The 21,584-nt window shown below is 29.0% G+C and overlaps 2 protein-coding genes across 2 annotated transcripts in view; both read right to left on the bottom strand.

Moving 5' to 3' along the window:
* LOC117182950 overlaps positions 1–15,303 on the bottom strand; it is a 27,392-nt gene extending 12,089 nt beyond the window's left edge. Inside the window, exon 1 of the mRNA XM_033376068.1 lies at positions 14,997–15,303. The gene's annotated coding sequence lies outside the window, so the exon portion shown is untranslated. The remainder of the gene's footprint in view (positions 1–14,996) is intronic.
* Positions 15,304–15,478: 175 nt separating this feature from the next.
* Positions 15,479–21,584, bottom strand: part of LOC117182949 (odorant receptor 67c-like) — an 8,882-nt gene continuing 2,776 nt past the window's right edge. Inside the window, exons 3-8 of the mRNA XM_033376067.1 lie at positions 20,753–20,852; positions 20,164–20,263; positions 16,621–16,743; positions 16,402–16,557; positions 15,785–15,891; positions 15,479–15,700 (exon numbers count right to left, since the gene is read on the bottom strand). Of these exons, the coding sequence (XP_033231958.1) occupies positions 15,835–15,891; positions 16,402–16,557; positions 16,621–16,743; positions 20,164–20,263; positions 20,753–20,852 (536 nt within the window). The 3' untranslated portion in view covers positions 15,479–15,700; positions 15,785–15,834. The remainder of the gene's footprint in view (positions 15,701–15,784; positions 15,892–16,401; positions 16,558–16,620; positions 16,744–20,163; positions 20,264–20,752; positions 20,853–21,584) is intronic.

Genomic DNA, 21,584 nt, shown 5'->3' with positions numbered 1-21,584 from the left:
TTTCTTTTTTGCAAAGTGATCTAGTATATTTTCTTTCGATAATATCAAATTTTCAGAACTGCCTGTGATTTTTTTAAAAAGCGCCCAAGCCACCTTAATCTCACAAAATAATATCTTTCCCAGCTTTACGGGGGAAAAATTGATTCAATAAATGTAAATTGTTTAAATCATTTCTAAATATCCTTAATAAAAAAAAGATTACTCTAGACATTTATGTATTTTGCTATTAATTGAAGTGATAAATTTTCCAGCAAATTGTAATACCCCCCCCCCCCCTCCACCTACATAACACTTTTTTCATTTGTTTTAACATGTATCACTAGGGTGGTCCAAAATTCAGGTTTCTGAATTTAAACTTAGGTTGCGGGAGATATTACGAATTTTTGGGGAGTCTCTAATTAATCGTTTCCATTAAACTGCTTCAAATTTTGATGTCCCACACCCCCACTTGTGGAGACCCAAAAATGCCCCAAAAAACTGAAATTGACATTTTTGCAAAAAAAAAACTAAAAAATTCATTTTTGTTTAAATAATTTTTTTTGCACCCACTTATTGAAAGGTAGATTTTTTATGTTTGATTGGACAATTGGACATTTTTACGAATAATTATCATTGTTTCAAACATTCAGTATTTGTTTAAACAATTAATTATTATTTAATTGTAACTTTTTCTTAAAAATAGGTATAAAATTCTAGTTGAAAAAAAATTGTTAGCTTTTCTGCTTATTATTAAATAAGTTCATATTAATATTATAATAATTATCTTAATATTAAATATCTATTATTGAATATCATTAAGATATTAGTACCTTATTTTGCAACGAATTCTTATTTATTTAAATAAATTTTCTTTGTTTAAACATTTTTTTTCGAAAATAAATGTTTGAAATTTCTGCTTTTTTTGCAATTATTGTGGTAATTCTTCATTGTTGAGAGCAAAATTTTTTGGTTTTAATTTCCAGTGACGTTCAAAAAATACAAAGATTTTTAATTCCTTTGAGAATACTAACAGCTAATCTGCGGGATCAACATAAACAAAACAGAAACTTACTTTGAGCTTTCAGAGGACAAATAAGTGTGTCTACGAGGGTGATTTAAAGGAAAAAGTTATGAAAATAATTTCAGAACGACAGAATTGAATGTAATTTTTATAAAATGAAGTCTTACTAAAAAAAATACTTTTCATGACCAATGTAAAACATTTTAGGAACAAATATTGGTCATTCAAAGCATTTGTTTGACGTTTAAATATTTAACAATAAGCGATACACTTAATTGAATTGAGAAAAGAATCCGATTTTTGAATCACAATTTCCAATAAAATGTTACATTAATATTTAATAAATTTATTAAACAATACGTTAATGGTTTAGACAAAAAATAGTGCTCTTTACAATGACAAATTACCACAATAATTGCAGAATAACAAAAATTTCAAACATTTATTTTCGAAAAAAATTGTTTAAACAAATTTTATTGAAAGAAATAAGAATTTATTATTAAATAAAGTACTAGTATCTAAATGACGTAGATATTTAATAATAAGCAGCAAAGCTAACTAAATAAAAAAAAAACTAGAGTCCTATACCTCTTTTTCAGAAAAAGTTACAATTGAATAATGATAAATCGTTTGAAAATACTAAATGCTTGAAACAAAGATCATTGTTCCTAAAAATGACCAATTGTCCAATCAAACATAAAAAATGTACCTTTTAATGATTGGGTGCAAAAAAATTATTTAAACAAAGGAAAAATTGTTTAAAAAATTGTTAGTTAGTTGAAAAATACTGAAAACTATTCCACAAGGGTGGGGGGCATCAAAATTTAAAGTAATTTAATGTAAATGATTGATTAGAGGCTTCTTAACAAATTCTTCATAACTTCCGCATGCTAAGTTTAAATCGAGAAACCTGAATCCAATTTTTCCGAAAACCAAAATTTCCCCATGTCAATTGCTTGCAGCGTTTTTATTCAACTTCAGATAAATAATATATCCAGGATTTACTGTGAAGTTTTTACAATTTGATGAGAAGCATGATGCAAAAAGAAATTTTTTAAACAATTTTAAAATATGCTAAACTGAAAATATTGTTCTTTTACGTTGATAAACAATATCATTTATATCGAAAAATAGTAACCTTAACGAAAAACTGAAACTAAAATTGTTTAAAAACTTGAAAATTAGTTTAGAAATACTTGGAAACTTTTCACTTATTAAGCAAATTATGCCTTGAAAATTTGAGAAGTGACTAAACTTTTATTGCCAATTTTTCGAAAACTGAACATTTCTCATTTAAAATCTAATGTTAATTTCAAAAGCACGGGTTAATGTTGACTGATCTCAAAAAATTGAATTTCTTTTCCCGGAAAACGAACAAAATGAGTGGGGATGTATCACCAAGGATCAGTGCAAAAACTAAAAAACAATTGAATTGCTCACAAGTAACCAGTTATAGCTCAATTTGATTTTAGAACATTTTGACACCGTTTATTTTTCTAAATTAAAATTTAATTTATTTTTGTGTAGAGTCTTTAAAAATGGTATAGCTTTAAAGAATGTAAATCTGGAAAATTTTATAAAAAGAAGCAAAGGCTTGGAAAACCGTCAAACTCGTAAATATTGAATTTAAATGATAAAATGAACTTAATTTTTATTTTGTAGAGCACACACCTTCTTTTCCATTCATTTTGTTAGAGTATAAGTCAATCGCGAGTTTATGCGTACTAAGGTATCACTCTTTTTGAATTATTTCTTCTTGCGTATACAACGCATGCTCGTGCACGCTGGACATACATTGTATAATACATATTATACTTCTGATACATAATGTAAATCGAGAGCTCATACGAGGCTGATCGTCGTGAAAGTTGTACCAGTAGCTTTTATCAGCTTACTGTCGTTTTTGTATTGATCTCAGGATAAGACATATTAAAAAAAATAATTTCCCTGTGAAGATCAGGTAATTACTAGAAATAATTTAATTCATTTTGCAATTATAAATATTTTTATTTTTATAAATAGCGTAAAGTACCAGTTTTGTCTATGTGTGTGTTTTAAAACTATTTTGTTCGCGAATACAAATATTGGCGATAATTGTGAGAATAAGCTAACAAAATTTATTTACATTTAAAGAATAAGCGAAAAAAACGTGATCAATCTATTTCTTGAAAAAATGAGATAATGATTGTGTGTGCATTTTCGGAATGTCATAAGTTCGATTATGAAATTTAATTTAGCGAAACAAACTTGTCCGATTTTAATGTTTTTCCATTAAATATAATTAAATTAAAAAATTATATTTTTGTTTACAGATTCAATATATAATTAATTAAAACTTTTTAAGCATGTAAACTCTTTTTAAAATTCATAAATATTTTTCAATTTTCTCTTATAATATATAATTGTTCAAAACTTTAAAATTATTATTTTGTTTTAATTTGAAAACATAGTAATCATGTGTAAAATGATCTTCCGATTTTATGCATGTAACGACAAATGGTAAATTTATATCATTAGAACATGAGCGATCAGCGAAATATGCCTTTGCTGAATCAAAAGAGAATAACTCCTGACTGATTGTAATAGCCCATTTTAAATTGCATTTTAAACCATGGAAAATAAAAATTTTTTCGATTAGCGTCATATGGTATTTAATAAAGCTTGATAGTGCCTATATACAAGAAACAAGTTTCACAAATTAATTGAAAGTCGATTATAAAGACATGCCCGCCAATTTTACGTTATCAAGAAATGTTTGTAATTAAAAATACTGTAATTCATATATTATTAGTGCATATATTTAACACCTGTGACACGAATATTTAAAATATTATAATCGCCTGATGACAAAAATGTCTTATTCAATAATACTAATTGGCGAGTTTGAGTAATCTCCCAAAATTTTATTGCGAAATTGTTATGACAATAAAGTGCGATGAGTTTTTGTGTATAGTTCAAATTTAAAAATCCTAGTTTGATTGTTCTAAAATTGTATTATCTGATTCAAAATGAAAGCATTTGATCCAAAATTTGAATTACTTTGTTAAAAATTACATTTGTTTACAATTGAATTACTTTTCTGAATATTCGTTTCCTTTTTCGTTTAGAATTTATTTGAATAATAATTCAATTATTTCATTTTTTCTGCAAAATTCATGTACTTCTTTCACAATTCGTATTTTCGTGTAGAAAATAAATTCCTTTGGTTGCAAATCTCCACATTTCTATACATCCATATTTCGAAAATACAGGCTTTACGATGGTGTCTTTCTATCTGTTGTGGTTTGTGCGTCGTTTCGCTTTTTCTGGTATTATAAATAAGAGTAGTACATAAATTAATCAATTACTTGGCGAAATTATATAATGAGAATTGTATTATTAAAAAAATTAAATATTTTAGTATAATTTATACATTTAGTTTGATTTTTTTGAAAATTTAAATAATTTGAATACATTCAAATGCTTACTTTTAGTGCAAAATACTTAATTAATTTTTGATAAAAATTCAATTTTATCAAAAAAGGATTTAGCATACCTTAGCTTTCCCTACTTCAATTTTGTTCTCGTTTGTCATTATAATCCCTTAAATTCATCCCTCTGGTGACTTTTTGTATAAAAGAGGAATCAAAGAACATTTGTAAAACTAATCACCGACGTTTGGGCACTCATACAGTACCCTTATCAAGGCAAAAAATAAACAAAAAATAAAAATTCGAGTAGACAGGAACAGTAATAAAACCACGACCCTTTTTCCCTGACACCCGAGAATCAAGTGAGGGTTAAAAGGCTAACCAAAAAAAGAATTTTTTTCTTTTCATTTTTAGGAAAATGTTTTCTTTTTTCAGGTTGCAGTAGAAACATTTTGTGGTGGTTGTCCAAATTTGATCGTTCGATTCCTGGTTTTATTTTCAGGAATTCTGCACATTAAATTAAATCTTATGGTCTGAACAATCTTACCTCAAATTGAAGTGTTTCTGCTACGTAACATTAGAAATAGAAATTCCCAATTAGGTAAGCAAGTATAAACACTATAAAAGGAATATTGTAAAGGAACGATTTTGAGTTCTTATCCGTTAAATACTAAAAAAGATTGCATGTGTGTTTAATTTAAATTAAGAAGTTTTTTCAGGTCTTAAATTATTAAGGTGTTTAATTGCAAACGGGACTACTAGTGATTGTCAAATATTAATAATTTGTTGTTATCGATGATTAACTTAATAAATTTCTTCGTTCACATTTGAGAGACTCAAGTGTAGGAAAATTGAAATTTAGACATTCTGAATTTTTCAGATTGTAATAGAAAAAAGTAAATTAGCTTTCTTCTTTGCTTAAAAACTGATTGCATAAAGTAATTTATTATTTAATAACAAAAGTCAACATTGAATCCAGAAAATATCAGTACGAATACAAAGCAATATTGTTTTGATCCAAGAAAATTGTTCTTGTATCAAGAAAATGTACTTGGTTGAAGAAAACCAAAACGCGTTTAGTATGATAAAGAAAACATTTGAAATGAAAAGCCAGTTAGTTATCAACTTTTTTTTACAAAATATATTTTCGTAGGATTAACTCATTAACGTCACTTTTTTCAACTACCCATTTTTCTAAAACATTTCACTATGAAAACGTCTGTCAAAAAATTCGAGAAGTACCTATCCTACTATTTTCGAGTTCGCTCTTTCCAATGGTGCAATCAAAATTACATAAAATATGGCTTTTTACACTATTTTTGCAAATTAATGCAAAAAAAAACACGAATTTTTCAGGCCTGTTTTTTTCTTTTCACATTTTCGATACCTTTTCGTAAGAATATTCAACAATAGAATAGTGTAATCGTGTCCTCGATTGTTATGCTTTCGAATGGTATCATTGGTTTTATTTTTATTATACTCTGAACTTGCAAAAGAACGGCAAAAACAATGGAAAAATTGATCATTTTTTCGACTAATCATTTACTGCGATTAAAACACACTTTTTGTACCGAACCTGCATGGTCTATATAGTTACTATTGTTTTTTGGGTCGCTGATAACCAATCTGCTATTATTTTTGCAAAATTAATTTGTTTAAACAGTTTGTTTAAACAAATTATTGCAAAAAATGAGAATTTTTTAATTTACTTGCAGAATCGTATTCTACGGAAAAAGATACATCGAAAATATGTATTGTCAATTTTAATTATTTAAATAATTAAGTTAGTATCAGCAAATATCATTTTTCTATACCCAAATACATTGTTACATATCGTTTTCTAGGTTTTCGGGGTCGCTGATCACGAATTTGATATTAATTTTTCAAAATTATATTGTTGAAACAATATGTTTGACAATGTAGGCAAAAATATCCAATCGTTCCGAAGTCATTTCAAGAGTTGTAATTTGCAATAATCATACTCTCGTATCATTCTTAACCTCAAAAAATGAAAATCTTCACTCATCAGAATTTTCGCAGAACAATAATTGGTTTAATCTTTGATTAATCACGTTGATCATTATATTGAGACGACGCAAACAAAAGTTTTTTTATAAAATATTTTATCATGGATATTATCAAATAGGATTGCGTCATCGCAGTACATTTTCGCGCCATTATTACCTTATACAAATATAACCTGCGAGCTCAAATTTGGACATTTACTATTTTTTAACAATATATGCAAACAAATGATATGTTTTTAAAATAGTTTGAACAGTTTTAATGCTTCCTTCATGATATTTGCGTATCATACTCTTAACCTCGAAAAGTGAATATCGGTAGTCTTTGATAGGGGTTAATAATATTTTTGCTAGTTCGAATTATTATTAAAGGATAATTTATTTCGTCTTTATTAACTATCATTATCTTGAGACGACATATATGTTGTAATATATTTTGCATAGACATTAGACAGAAAGCATTGAATCATCGTAATAATAGTACATATTTCCACAACGATCATCTTGTAAAAAAATAACAACACATCTAATTTTGACACACTCACCATTTCATTCGAATCACAATGCGGAAACGTACTCTTTCCGAATCAAAAAATGCGAGAAAGAAACATCGTATTAATATAGTAGAAAATACTGTAAAAGAAAATCACGTTGATGCAGTATTCATGCCTGTTCCAGACGATTCTGGTGAATCTGATCATAGTGAAGATGATTTGTCATTTATTGGTGACGAAGGTAATAAGCAAGGTGATATTGAAATGGGCGAAGAGTATTCAAAGACTCAAACATTTCAGTCGTATCAAAAAGTATTGGAAAATTATAGTACAAGTCAGAAAAAATTGGAAGAAGAACATGTTTATAATTGGATTGATGGAGAGATGATGTATAGTGATACTCTATCAAATGATATCTGTCTGAGGTACAAAATGAAAAAATTCTTGCTAGTTCACCAACAGATTTATTGGAAATTTGTTTTCTGAAGAACTAAGGAAATATATTATTGATTCTACGTTGAAACGAGGATACAAACGATTATCACAAAGAGATTATTGGTCTTCAAAAACTTTGCTACGGTTTGATGTAGTAACATCAGCTATGGACCGTCGTAAATTTGAAACTATAAAATCTAACATCAAATTTCACAAACGAGACGATGAAGACGCAAAGGATAAGGCTTGACGTGTACGTCAAATTCTGAACATTTTCAATGAAAATATCAAGACTTTTGGATATTTTTGTACAGCACTTTCTATTGATAAAATGATGATAAAATTTTACGGCAAAATCAGTTTCAAGCAATTTATCAGAGGAAAACCGATTCGATTTGGTATCAAAATGTGGGCATTATGCGGTTCGAATGGTTACTTATTTCATTTTTATATTTACTGTGGCAAAAATGAAAAAGTTAATTTCCTAATGAAATTGCTCAAGGTAGTCGAGTTGTTTTACAAATGCTTCCAGAATTTTTGCTCAAGAGTTCTCCTCGTAATAGACTTCAGTATCATATCTACTTTGATAACTTATTTTCTTCTCCTGACCTGTTAGTGCATCTGAAAAATCAAAATCTGCGAACGACCGGCACTGTAAGAAAAGATAGGATTGAAGTGTCTAACGAAATCGATGCGAAAGCTCGTAGAGGAACATCTAAAATAAAGCATGGTAGCAATAGTGGTACTAATTTTGTCACAGTTATGGATTCAAAAGCAGTTTCGATTCTTTCTTCAGCTGCTGGCATCACCCCTACTCCGAACGTATCACGTTATGATAAGGAAGCCAAGGGAAAAGCTGCAATACCTTTTCCAAATGCCTTCAAAGTTTATAACAATTTTATGGGTGGAGTCGACCTACACGATCAGCACTGCAGCAACTTGATGCCAATAATTCGAGCCAAGAAATGGACATGGACCATTTTCATTAGACTGATACAGGCATCAATCACAAACGCTATAATGCTTTACAGTTCAGTGAGCAAAAATAAATTAGGAATAAAAGATGTTGCCATGGAAATTTGTGAAAAATATTTAATTGCTTTCAATGTGTCAGAAAAGAAACATTCAAATCATACTCTCGAAACACAGGATTCAAGCAGTATTGCTCATACGAGAAGTGCGAAATAAGAACCGTGAAATCTTGCAAAGAGTGTCAAGCATACTTTTGCATGAAATGTTTCAAACAAACGCACGAGTAAACAACTTCAAGCACACATAAAAAAATTATGAAAATTTAAAAAGAAATTTTTAAATATTAAAAAAATTTAAAAAAAAAGATGATTGTCGGTGACATGTACTTCCTCGTGGTGGGAATCGGGCAACATCAGTTGGGCTCAACGATGGCAGAACATGTTAAATTATTCAATGCAATTCCTGTTTGAAAAGATAACAACAAATAAAATAAAGTTTTCTACGATTAAATAACTAAATTTTTCCTTAGATTACAGACTCACGAAATAATTTTTTTAATGTAGTGACAGTTATGCATACACTGTCAAACATATTGTTTGTACAATACAATTTTGAAAAATTAATATCAAATTCGTCATCAGCGACCCCGAAAAGCTAGAAAACGATATGTAACAATGTATTTGGATATAGAAAATTGATATTTGCTGATATTAACTTAATTATTTAAATAATTGAAATTTACTATACATATTTTCGACGTATTTTTTCCGTAGAATACGATTCTGCAAGTAAATTAAAAAAATTCTTATTTTTTGCAATAATTTGTTTTCAAAAAATGTTTAAACAAATTAATTTTGCAAAAATAATAGCAATTTTTCCATTGTTTTTGCCGTTATTTTGCAAGTTCAGACTATGATAATAATAAAAACAATGATTCCATTCGAAAGCATAACAATCGAGAACACGATTACACTATTCTATTGTTAAATATTCTTACGAAAAGGTATCGAAAATGTGAAAAGAAAAAAAAAACAGGCCTGAAAAATTCGTGTTTTTTGCATTAATTTGCAAAAATAGTGAAATGTTTTAGAGAAATGGTTAGATGAAAAAAGTGTCCTTGTGACGTTAATCCCTTTTCCAGGTCGTTCAGGCCTAATGTTACGGAAAATTTCGTAATACTTGACCGGATATTTTTACGGGAAATACCACAATACTGGTCCCTTCCTATATTTTATTATTTGTAAAAAAAAGGTGTTTTTTTATTATTAGTTATTGCTTTAAGGGCATGTGCCATACTCAAATACTTATAGAACCGACCTCACTTGATCAGTTGATTGAATCTTTTTTTAACCTAAACATTTTTTTTTAAATAAAATATCAGACTGAAACTTTGGAAAATGTATCATAAGACCATAAAATACGTTTATGTACCTAATTTCCGTAGGAATTTTGCTAAAAATTATTTTTAAAGAAATTAAAACTGATGCCATTTTTTGATTGATTTTTTTGCAACTTTGAAATTTTTTGAATCTGAGGACTGTTTTATTTTTAAAATATCTGCAAGATGTAAAAACGTACATAAACCTAATTTACGGTCGGCTCTTGCATTTGACGAAGTTTGAGAACAATATTTTACATATAAAGAAGGTTCTTAGGTTTAAAAAATGTCAGGGTTCAAAGGAAACATGTAAAAAAATTGTCCCAGTTTTAATTTATTTAAAAAATTTTTTTAGCGAAATTCCTACTCGAATGAAGTACACAAACGTAGTTTATATCCTTCTGATACATTTTTCAAAGTTTCCGTCCAATATTTTATTTAAAAAAAAAGTTCCAAAGAAAATTCAGTAAACTGATAAAGTGAAGTCGTTAATATAGGCATCTGAGTGTGTCACATACCCTTAATCAATTATTTTTTGAGAAACTGATATGCTTTCAGAATTCTACTTCGCAATTGTGTCAACTCATATTTTGATTTGAGTATTCCCTACATCAAGTACGTTTTTTGAATTTTTTAGGAACATAAGATGAATAATTATTTTTACAACAATGTAACAATATTTTCCAATTTATGGAGAAAGTTTTAAATTTTTTATAATGATTTTTAAAACAGGCTAGAAGATATATTCTTAAAACGTATTCTTATAAATGACAAAAATTTTAAAGCACACATACATTATAAGCATCAGTGACAAAAATCTAGTTTTGACATATTTAGGAGTGAATAGAATCTCACTTTGTTGTGTTAATTAAATAAGGTGAAGATTGAAAGAAGAAAGTTTAAAGATTATTTTGGCAAAAATTTGAAAGAATAACCTTATCAAATATAATATCATTTGTCAAAATATAACTTTGTAATTTCGTAACACACTTACCCCTATCGAGCCTAATGTCCGTAATTGTACCAATATTTTTTAGATTTGATGATAATTATTTTCATGTTCTTTCTAAGGCTCATTTTTAATTACGTTCATAACCTGATAACATTGAATAAAAAATTGCAAACTAGACGCAGCTAATTGTGCAAATAGCATAGGATTGAACGTATCTTTCAGCATTCCAATGCATCTTTTATAAGGAATCAAAATATTACCATAAATATAGAATAAAAATATAAAAGGGCAATAAAATTAAAATGACAAACATATTAATTAATTTATTATTATTTAGGAACTTTGGATTATATGACTTAGTATGTCTCTGAAGCCTGTGGAAGAAATTTTGTTGTTCATTTCAGTGAAAATATTCAGAATTTTTAACTGCAAAATTTTAAATTGACCGGCTAGGTGAAAATCAATTTGCGAAAATAAACAATCTATGCTACAGTAATTCACGTTTGCCATAGTTGCAGCCAAGCGCCCCATGGAGTAGGTAACTTCAAAAACAAGACTATAATTCCACTTGTACGGGATGTAAATTTAAAATATGCGAGTTGCATTTAAATGTGTTTTTCCTCACACGTCGATATCCTAGTAAAAACCTTGAACCAAACAAGAGATATTGGTTCATTATATTTTATTTTTTCAATGTTATGTTATCTCAGTCTTTGACGATAAAAACAAGAAGTTTCTGCATTTCTAATTTAAAAAGAAAAGTATAACATTCATGTTGCACTTTTTTTTTACAAAAAATAGTACGGGATAATAAATTTGAAACGTTTCATCAATAAAATAAAAAATGTTAAGTCAGCAGTTATGAACTAAGTTATTTTTAATATTTTCAAACTTTGCAAAGATAACAATTTTCTAATTTCAAAAGTTTTAAATTAAATTAGCATATTTAAAAAAAATGGATGATTTCAGTGTCAGATGGACTAAAATTAAAATGCTTTACACACATAGTATATTTTTGAATTCATCGCAAAAAATGGAGTTGAAAATAATAATAGAAATTTTTTGTTCAATTAATAATTAATGAGTAACTAACAATTAAAGATTAGGTAATCAGAAGCACGGGTGTTCACTGCGTATGCGATCACGGTGAGTGTAAAGGCCCAACACGACTTCGAATGAGAGGCGAAGTATAGAAATATACTATTAGATATCTCCCAACTCGGTTTCTATATATTGAATGTTTACTTAATTTAGATAGTCCCTTTTTTGGATGCATTTTTACTCCTATATGTACACAATATACTCTTTTGAGTGAAATACATCACTCAGAGTCTTAAGAGAATTTTAAAAAGTTATTAAGGGGTTTTTGAAAAAAATGGTACATTTTTTTTAAATGCTGTCAAAAATCTGAATGATGTATTTGAGCAAAAACGGTATATTGTATGCCCTCCAGTGTGAAAAATACATTGGTAGTGATTATTCAAATAAAATAAGCATTTTATTTTCAAGAACCAGCTTGAATCACCCATAGCTTTTTTCTTCTTCAAATTTGGCCAAAACTTTGTGTGTACGCAAGCAGAAGTAAAAATACACAGGCAGCATTTATTTTAATTAAATAAACTATTTATTTACAAATCCAATTCGAAGAACGCCTAAATATATATTTGCTTAATTCTCTCAAAACTCAGAGATCATTATATGCCACAATTAACCAAATTCAAGACAACGAATTCGGACAACAAAATGTTCCAGTTTCGAAGCCTTCAAATTAAAAAGCGTTCTAATATGAATCTGGGAAAATTGTAAAATTAAACACATAATTTTTAATGGTTTGCTTCATTTAGTTTAAAATCGAAATCAGACCCAAAGTATAAAATCCTTAAATGTTAATAAAAAATAAAAAATTCATAAATCGTGTTATGCAATTAATTAAAGAACTCCCTGAATATAGAATTTTACTTTAAAGGGGGAAATTCCTGATATTTTATTGTATCTATTTTATAATTGTCAAAACTTTCAATATAAAAATAAAAATAATAATTAAAATTCCGCAAAAACAATGAAACTACCGGAAAGGTATATTCAGAAAAATTCCGAATCCGAATTTCTAAATTCTAGAAATTATAAAATTGTCGAAAGTAGTGAATTCTTTTGCAGGAATTTTAAAAATCGGCAATTTACTCTGCCGGAATTTTACATTTTGGCCATTTATTATTTTCGGAAACTTGAAAGCCCAAATTTTAAAATTTAGTGAACTTAAAATTTCTAAAATAAAAAGCTTCATAATTATTATTATTCCTCAAATATATACACGCTTTTTCTTTTGCACCGTAGAACGATCATCTTTACAAAAGAGACTAAAACAGGCAAATGGATAGTAAAAATATTACTTATGATGTCTAAGTCACGCCAATTTAATAAAAACTGTATATTTTGCGTTTATACTACAGAGAAGAAGATAAAAAGTATTTTAACAATACTTCAGAAGAGTGCTCATCATTCTTTTTTGCAGTCTGAACCAGGCCATAGTCCAAAATTTCGAAGAGTAATACGATTTAGTTTCATTAAAAAATTGACCGTTATTGAACAAAAATATTATTAGAAATTGCAATGAATTAATTAAATTAATATATTCCTAGTAACTTCTGTATAATATATCACACAAAAGCGGTCCAATAAAACGACCTTCGTTTTTCAAGAAAAAGAAATTGACCATTTGGTTTAAAGCTGTTAACATTAATCCGTGCTTTTGAAGTTAACGCGGAATTTTAAATGAGAAAAGCTTAGTTTTCGAAAAAATGGAACAAAGAAGTACTTGTTATTAATTTTTTTTATATTGAAGTTTAGTCACTTCTTAAGAAATAATAAGGGAATAATTTCCACTCCAGCATTTTGAATTTTAAAAACGTTCCACTCATGTATAGTGGCGTTTCCAGTTTAAATCCCAGCTGTTAATTTGATGCCAAAGAACATAATTTAAAAAAATTTCAACGCGAATTTTTCTTACTAGATAAGTGAAAAATTTCCGAATACATTTTTAACTACGGTTAAATGGGGTGATTTCAGACAATCCTAATTTTTCTAAATTAATACGATAAATTACTTATGGGAGCGGCGGGTAATATGTCGCACCCTCATTTTCAGAAATTGATTGATTTATAGCGAGAGGTATTTACTGTATTGTATTTCTTTAGGTGTACTGTTTTACACAGTGAAAAAATTTGCTCAATAAAGCTAATCACTAAATTCTTATTATGAAAAGTTATTTTTGGGTGTTACGTGTGTATTTTAAAAGTGACAAAAAAGTAGTGAAAAAGTACAGTAGCATTTTTCAGGATTAAAATAACATAATATATAACGTTCAAGTTACACACAATTTATAAGTAATTTCAATAATAATCATACGCATAGGGTAGATAAGATATTGATTTACGTGCTCTGTATTATTATACTACAGTTTTCAACATATTCAACTTTTAACGGAGCTTTTTATAACATGTTCGCCACATTACCCGCCGCTCCCCTATAACTGTTCCAAGAATCTGGAATGAGTTTGAAGGTAATATTTAATATTATCATCAAAATAATTTTTCCTTTTGATTATTCTTTTGCCCCCGTTAATCGTGACAAATTATTAATTAATCAGATTTGTATGTTTAACGATTACTTCGGACAAATAATTTTTTGATAAGAGCAGCGTTAAGATACTTTAAAATAGTAACAATATCTTCCAAATATTATTCGTGAACATTTATTATTTTTCGACAACAGCGGTACATTTTATGAATGTAAAAAATAATAATATTTCTTCTTTAACATATTGGGCAATTATTTGAACACTTTTTATTTGTTTAAAGAATTGTTTCTCCTGTCAATCATGAAATGTGCCTATTTTCTGGAATTAATGGCGCAGTTCATTAATTTTAAGAGTGTTATTTTTTGTGAAGGATAGTTTGCAATCACAGTGAAACTCTTCTATAGCGCCGATTTTGGGACTGAGGGTGGGTGGGAACTAACTCATTATAGCCCGCTACGCTTCTGTTTGTTAACGCCTGAACGTCTGCCCGAGTGACAATCGCAGACTCCGCGCAGCTCCTGTTGCACCTACCTGTGGCGCGGCGTCAATTCTCGGAAGAGCTATAGAAGAGAGGGCTATTGAAGGGTTTCACTATATTGAAACAGCGTCGCTTATTATTCAGTATTTTCTTATTTCAGAATTAATTACCTAATTGTTTAAAAAATCATGTTTTTAAACCATATATTTAGATACGTTACAGATAGTGTAAGTTTTAGATAGTGTAAGAGATATGAAAAATCAAAATGTTTCTCACCTTTTCTATGGAAAAGAGCAAGAGGTGCATTAGCCGTTCCGAGACGGCTGGTCTATTTGTCCAGGATTCTGGATGCTTAGACACAGCCTTCCTAAACATTGAATTATTTGCATGATTCAAAGATTTCTCATACTCATTTCTTCATTTTGTTTAAATTGAAATGGTGAAATTCTTAAACGAAAATATAAATATATTGTCTTGCAGGAATGAAAACCCAAGATAATATTATCTTCTTTTTCGTTTGAAACCACACTATTTTTTCATTACAAAAAACTACATATGTTGTGATTATTTTTTGGGAGCGTTTTTTACCCTTGTTTCTTTCGGGGGCTTGTTTTGAAAGATTTCGCACTTTTTTATTTTTCCAGTATGTACTATACTATCTAAAATTGAAGTACCTATAATAAAAAATTAAAATATTTGATCTCAATTTCAAGTACTTTGTTGAAAATCACATTTTTTTAAATTGAACTCCTTTTTTCCATATTCATTTCCTTTGTGGTTGAGATATAATTAACTTGAATAAAAATTCGACTATTTCATTTTCGCTGCAAAATTTATGTAATAATAATTTCTATTCGAAATAAATTTTTTTATTGAGAAATTGGTGTCACGATTTTAACGTCTATACATAATACAGATTTATTACGTAAATAGGTGAAACTTGTTAAATATGTCAACATAATCTGTGAAATATGCCTCGGCTGAAATAAAAGTGAATAAATCCATTTTCATCTTGTTAATAACTTCAGGCGTGTATTTTATTTGAAATTTTTTTACATTCTCACCATAATGAGAAGGTATTGGTTTTATGTAAAACCTGAATATTAAATCTCATCTAGGCATTTCTCATTGTAAGTAATACAGACAGGTATCCCAAGGATGTCTTCAAAAGCTGAAATTACATAAAATCAGTAAAAATAGTACGTGGAAGTAATTTACAAGGAACTATTACAAGTTTGTTTTTAATAATTATCAATAATTATTTAATTGCATTGTTATTATTTCCATTTTGAAATAGATTTCAAAGATTTTTGTAATTCATTTTTATCAAAAAATTGTAGCTTCACATAGGTGTAGTCTGAATAAGAAATAAGTTTTTTTGATTTTATCAGAAAGGCAGTTTCTGTGTATACCGAAAAAATTCGGCTAATTCTTCAGAAATTTCGGTACAAATCAGTCCCTTTTTCAGGTACCGCCATCGTAGCAAAAAAAAACCGGCTGTTCTTATCAAAATCATACTGTTTCTTTTTCACCACATGAAAGCTTTTAGGTAGATTTCCTTTAAATCAAAGAAACTTTTTTATGTTTTGCACCGCCCTGATTTACAGTATTTTTTACCAGAAAATATTTCCATAATCGCATTCTAGTAAGTTTTTCTACTATTACTTTGTGATATACTCACTTGTGCAAATAGCTCTGAATTCAGCACCCAAATGTTACCAGCCGTTATTACTACCGGTTTTCTACTCCGTTGGATAATGAGGAGAAGATCTCTAATTCTCTGAGGTGGCAGATAATACCAATCGCTATTGTATACAGTTTGCGCAAGTCTCAAACTCTAAAAACAATTTAAAACATTAATGGCAATATAAATGAAATACTGTAAATTAAAAAATCTTACCTCGAATTGAAGTGTTTCTGCTACGTAACAATAGAGGTAAAACATCAATATCATATAAGAAAGCAACATCACTATATACATCATGTCGTAAAAGACCGATTTTGAGTTTTTATCCGTAAAATACTAGAAACAATTAAATGTGTGTTTACTATGAATATAGAAGCTTTTTCAGGTAGTAAAGTTAGGATTTTTAATTGCAAATGCAACTCTTAGTGATTGTTAAATACTAATAATTTGTTGCTAGTGCTGATTAATCTAATATATTTCATTTTTGTTCAAATTTGAGATCCGAGAATATGGATTCTTTTCAATATCGTCACTAACAACTTTAGATATTTAATACTTCAACGCCTAAATTCTACCACTTTCGGATTCTTTTTGATTCCTTTTAATCTAAAACGTTATTTAAATTCAGAAGAATTGAAATTTACACATTTTGACTTTTTCCGATTGTAATAGAAAACAGTATATTAATTTTCTTTGTGATTCAAAAGAAATCAATTTAAAAACAGAAAACATTCTAATTTCAGAATTTATGGACCTAAGTTTCTTTGCTTAAAAACTGAGCGTATGAAGTAATTTATTAGTAAATAACAAAAGTCAACATTGAATGAAGAAAATATGGGTACAAATACGATGCAATATTTTCTCGATGCAATCTGAAGGACCTGGACTCATATCCCAGCGGAGCTAGAGAGCGTTTTTTTCGCAATCTTAAAAAATTAATCAATATTTTATCAATATTGATTATGACCAAGTAGACAAACAAAATTAACATCTTAAACTATTATACGAAAGTGTTTACTTTTTTCTTTCCTCAAATACAGTAAATTAGAAAAAATACATTTAAGACAAAATTCATTTTAGTTAGATCAAAAATTATTCCGAATACTACTTTATAATGGAGTATCTAACCATACGAGAAAAAATTGAAATGGCTCTGGTGGATGGAGAAGCTGGAAGAAATCTTGACAATGCTGTCAATCTCTACGCTCAGCGATTTCCGAATATGATTGTGTAACGTGTTTCATTTTATCGTAATATTACAGAATTTATTACCGATGGAAGTGTTCAACCTAAGAAAAAGACCCATACAACAACAGTCACTGGGGAAAATAATGAAATTGCTGTATTAGCTGCAGTAGCAAATAACCCTCACGTTAGTACACTAGAAATTGCTCGTGATTCCGGAATGTCTCAAAGCAGTGTTTGGAAAATTTTGAAATTCATGGCGTTGATTTCCAAAATTGGGTAGCTTTTTGTCAGTGGGTACCTGAACAAAAATAACAAAATCTCAACTTTTTTCGTTATGTATTGAAAATCCGCAGTGCCTTCGTGAAGTCGAACACCAGAGTCCATGGAGTGTCAACGTATGGTGTGGAATAATTGGCAACAAACTGATCGGTCCCCAGATTATCGAAGGCATCTTAAAGGGTCCAAAATATCAAGACATTTTGGAAAATGAACCACCAATATTGCTTGAAGACTTGAGCTTAGAAATACGGTAGAATATGTGGTTTCAACATGATGGTTGTCCGGCACACTATTCAGTGGTAGCATGAGAAGTTCTTGATCGTGATTTCAATGGTTGTCCGATAAATTGGCCTGAAAGATCGCCAGGTCTTACTTCACCATATTTCTTTTTGTGTGGCTATTTGAAAGACAAAGTGTACAAAGAAAAACGAACAACACGTGAGAATATGATTGACTGAATTACAAGTGCATGTGCTGAAATTCAAGAAGATACACTTCTCCGTTGTGAAAATTCATTTGGATTTCGGATTAATAAGTGTATTGAAGCCGAAGATTATCATTTTGAGCGCTTACTTTAATTAGCAGATGATTTCCTGAGTATCTCAAATCGTGAGAGGTGAGGGGACTCACTTTAATCCAGCACCCCGAATCGTGAGAGGCAAGGGGACTCAGGTTAATTAAGCACCCCGAAGGGAACAGAAAACTGCTACGTCCACGTCGTTGTTCCTGGGTTACGCTAAACGTAGTAGTTTAATTATAATTTATTGTAAACAAATATAAAAAATGGTGGCAGCCTGTGTAGTTTGTGGGCGTTGTCTAGACGTTTATATGGGGATATGTTTTCATACGTAAGTAAAGGTATTACATTATTTTTGAACTCACAAAACGATTATTATTGTAGAATTTTCAATCTAGTTTCAAGAAGAATTGAAGGTTACCAAGTTTTTAAAATAATCTATCTGAAACAGGTTATTTTACACGAATATTCTTTAAAATTCAATTTATTATAACTACAAATTTCTAATGTATTTTTTAACTATTTTTTTCAATAACCGTACAGAATATTTAGGTAATACCCGGATCCTCCAACTCACTTGACAGAGTCCTGAAACAGATAAAGGCAGGTCTACGTCTCATATGTTTTTTCTCTCTCTAGAGCCCATTTCAGTTCTCCCCAAAGCGTTACCGGTCCATTTCTATATGTCGATGGGGGAAACCGATTTTAACATTAGTATATGCACTCCTCAGATTGATTAAATTTTGATTCATGACATCTTTTCATAGAGTGCCTATTTTTGGAGATATTTGAAAGTTTCAGGTTAAAAAAATCAGCCTGTATATGTTTTTTATTATTATTTTTATTATCAAATACTAGAATGTGTCAACAGTTCAAGGTTAGCTGGATCGGTTAATGAGTCTCATTTTTTTAAATTTATTTTTTTTCGTCAATTTTATTTGCAATTTTAAAGAACCATAGAAAAAGGTCATTGATAACCGATTGCAAAGTATAATAACTAAATGTTTTTCAGAGATTCTTTTTAGGGAAAATATTACACTTAATAAAATTTCCATAGAGATAATTTTAGTGAACCTTTATTTTGCGTTTACATAATTATTTAGAAGGTTAAAAATGCTGTTTGATTCCTGAAGACCAGTGAATTTGTGAAACTATCTTCATTTGTGCGGTTTTATGATTTATTTTAAAAAATACTGTTTCATTGCATATGAAAATACTCTAACGAGAAATTTTAATTTCGTAACAATGCAGCTTTTTGTGTACAAAATGTTTCGGAGTAATCATTATTTTTCGAAAAAATCAACTTACAATGTTTTCTAATTTATGGAGAATGCCGTTTATTTTTCATAAAGGTTTTTATAACAGGCCAAAAGACATATTCTTACATCATATTCTTATACATGATAAAAACTTGCAAGGAAACGTACATTATAAGAACCAATGGCTATTTAATTAACAGCTACGAAAGTAACCTGTAAAATTTAGATTGTAGTACTGCGAAATAAATGAGAAATATTTCGTTACGCATGGTTTTGTTTACTAAAGAAGGTTCAGTTTGAAAGTAGAAAGTCTAAAGATAATTTCGGCTAAATTTGAAACAAGAATCTTATTAAACACACCTGTATAAAATATCATTAATCGAAAGTATGACTTTGTAATTTCGTAACACATTTATCGCTATCGACTTTATTGTCCGTAATCGACCCATTATTTTTTTGCTTCAATGATAATAATTGTTTGCATGTTATTTACAAGCCTTATTTTTTACTTACGTATATAAGCTGATAACCTTGAATACAAAATTGCACACTATTCGCAAATAGTTGTGCAAATAGTATAGGATTAAACGTATCTTTCAGCATTCCAATGCAACTTTAATAAGGAAAAAATTATTAGTATAAATAGCGAATAAAAATATAAAAAATGCAATATAACTAAAATGATAAGCATATTCATTAACGATTATACAGAAACCTGTTAATATGGTCATGCTTTTGGATTATATGACTTATCATATTTCTGCAGCCTGTGGGTGAATTTATCTTGTTCATTCCAGTGACAATATTTAGAATATTTAACTGCAAAACTCTAAATTGACCACTAAGGTGAATACCAATTTGCGAAAATAAACTATTTGTGCCGCAATAAGCCGCATTTGCAATAGCCGCACCAAGCCACCCCGAAAAGTAAGTAATTTCAAAAACAGGACTGTAATTCCACTCGTACGGGATGTAGCAATTTAAAAATAATAAGCGAGTTGCATTTAAATCTGTTTTTCCCCACACGTCGATATTCAAATAAAACATTTGAACAAAATGAGACATGGAGGCAGCAAAAGCTAATCCAATTAAAAAAGTCGACATTTTTTTGCTAAATTGACCATATTCTATCATTATATTGTATTCCTTCGATGTTTTGTTATCCCAGTCTTTGATGATAAATGTAAGAAGTTTCTGCATTTCTAGTTTAAAAAAAGTATAACATTAATTTTTGACATTTTTATACAGAAACTATTACGGGATAATAAATTGGATAGGTTCATTAAATAAACTAAAAAGAGATTGAATTTGTCCAAGATTTTAAATAATTTAAGATAGTGACAAAATTGAAATTCATATGGAGGATTGTTTAAAATACTTTATAATTTTTTCCTTGAAGTCAGCAGTTATTATATGCTTAATTTTAAATTTCTTGAAATTCTGGGGTTATTAAATTTGCATAACAGAAACTCCGAGTTAAACATCTTCACTATATGCTATTCCAATAACAGATAGCCTCGGAATCTAACGGAAAGCAAGATAAGGTGAAAGCCAATACAAGCAATGCCCTAAACCGTGCTTAACTCGGAGGTTGATGTACTCGTATTTTATTTTTAAGTATATCTTAAGAATACCTCCAGAAACTAAGGGGCCGTTCACAAAATACGTGATGCAGTTTTCAGGAACCTCTGACCCCCCCCCCCCTGCGTGATACTTTTGCCGTTAGTATTAACATGGAGAATGATACATTCACCCACCCCTAAAAGTATCACGTATTTTGTGAATGAACTCTAAAATACTAATTGTAAAATTAAAATAGTTCACACACACATGCACACGACGTGGTGAAATCAGGCGGTAGTTCTTATGTTAAACATTTAACTATATTTTTTAAATTATAAATTAAAGCAGAATAATTAAAAATTAGTCCTGTA

Source organism: Belonocnema kinseyi, chromosome 2 (genome assembly GCF_010883055.1).
Source record: "Belonocnema kinseyi isolate 2016_QV_RU_SX_M_011 chromosome 2, B_treatae_v1, whole genome shotgun sequence".
Taxonomy (NCBI): Eukaryota; Metazoa; Arthropoda; class Insecta; order Hymenoptera; family Cynipidae; genus Belonocnema; species Belonocnema kinseyi.
Note: the sequence above shows the minus strand (reverse complement) of the source record. Positions and strands in the feature narration are given on the sequence as shown.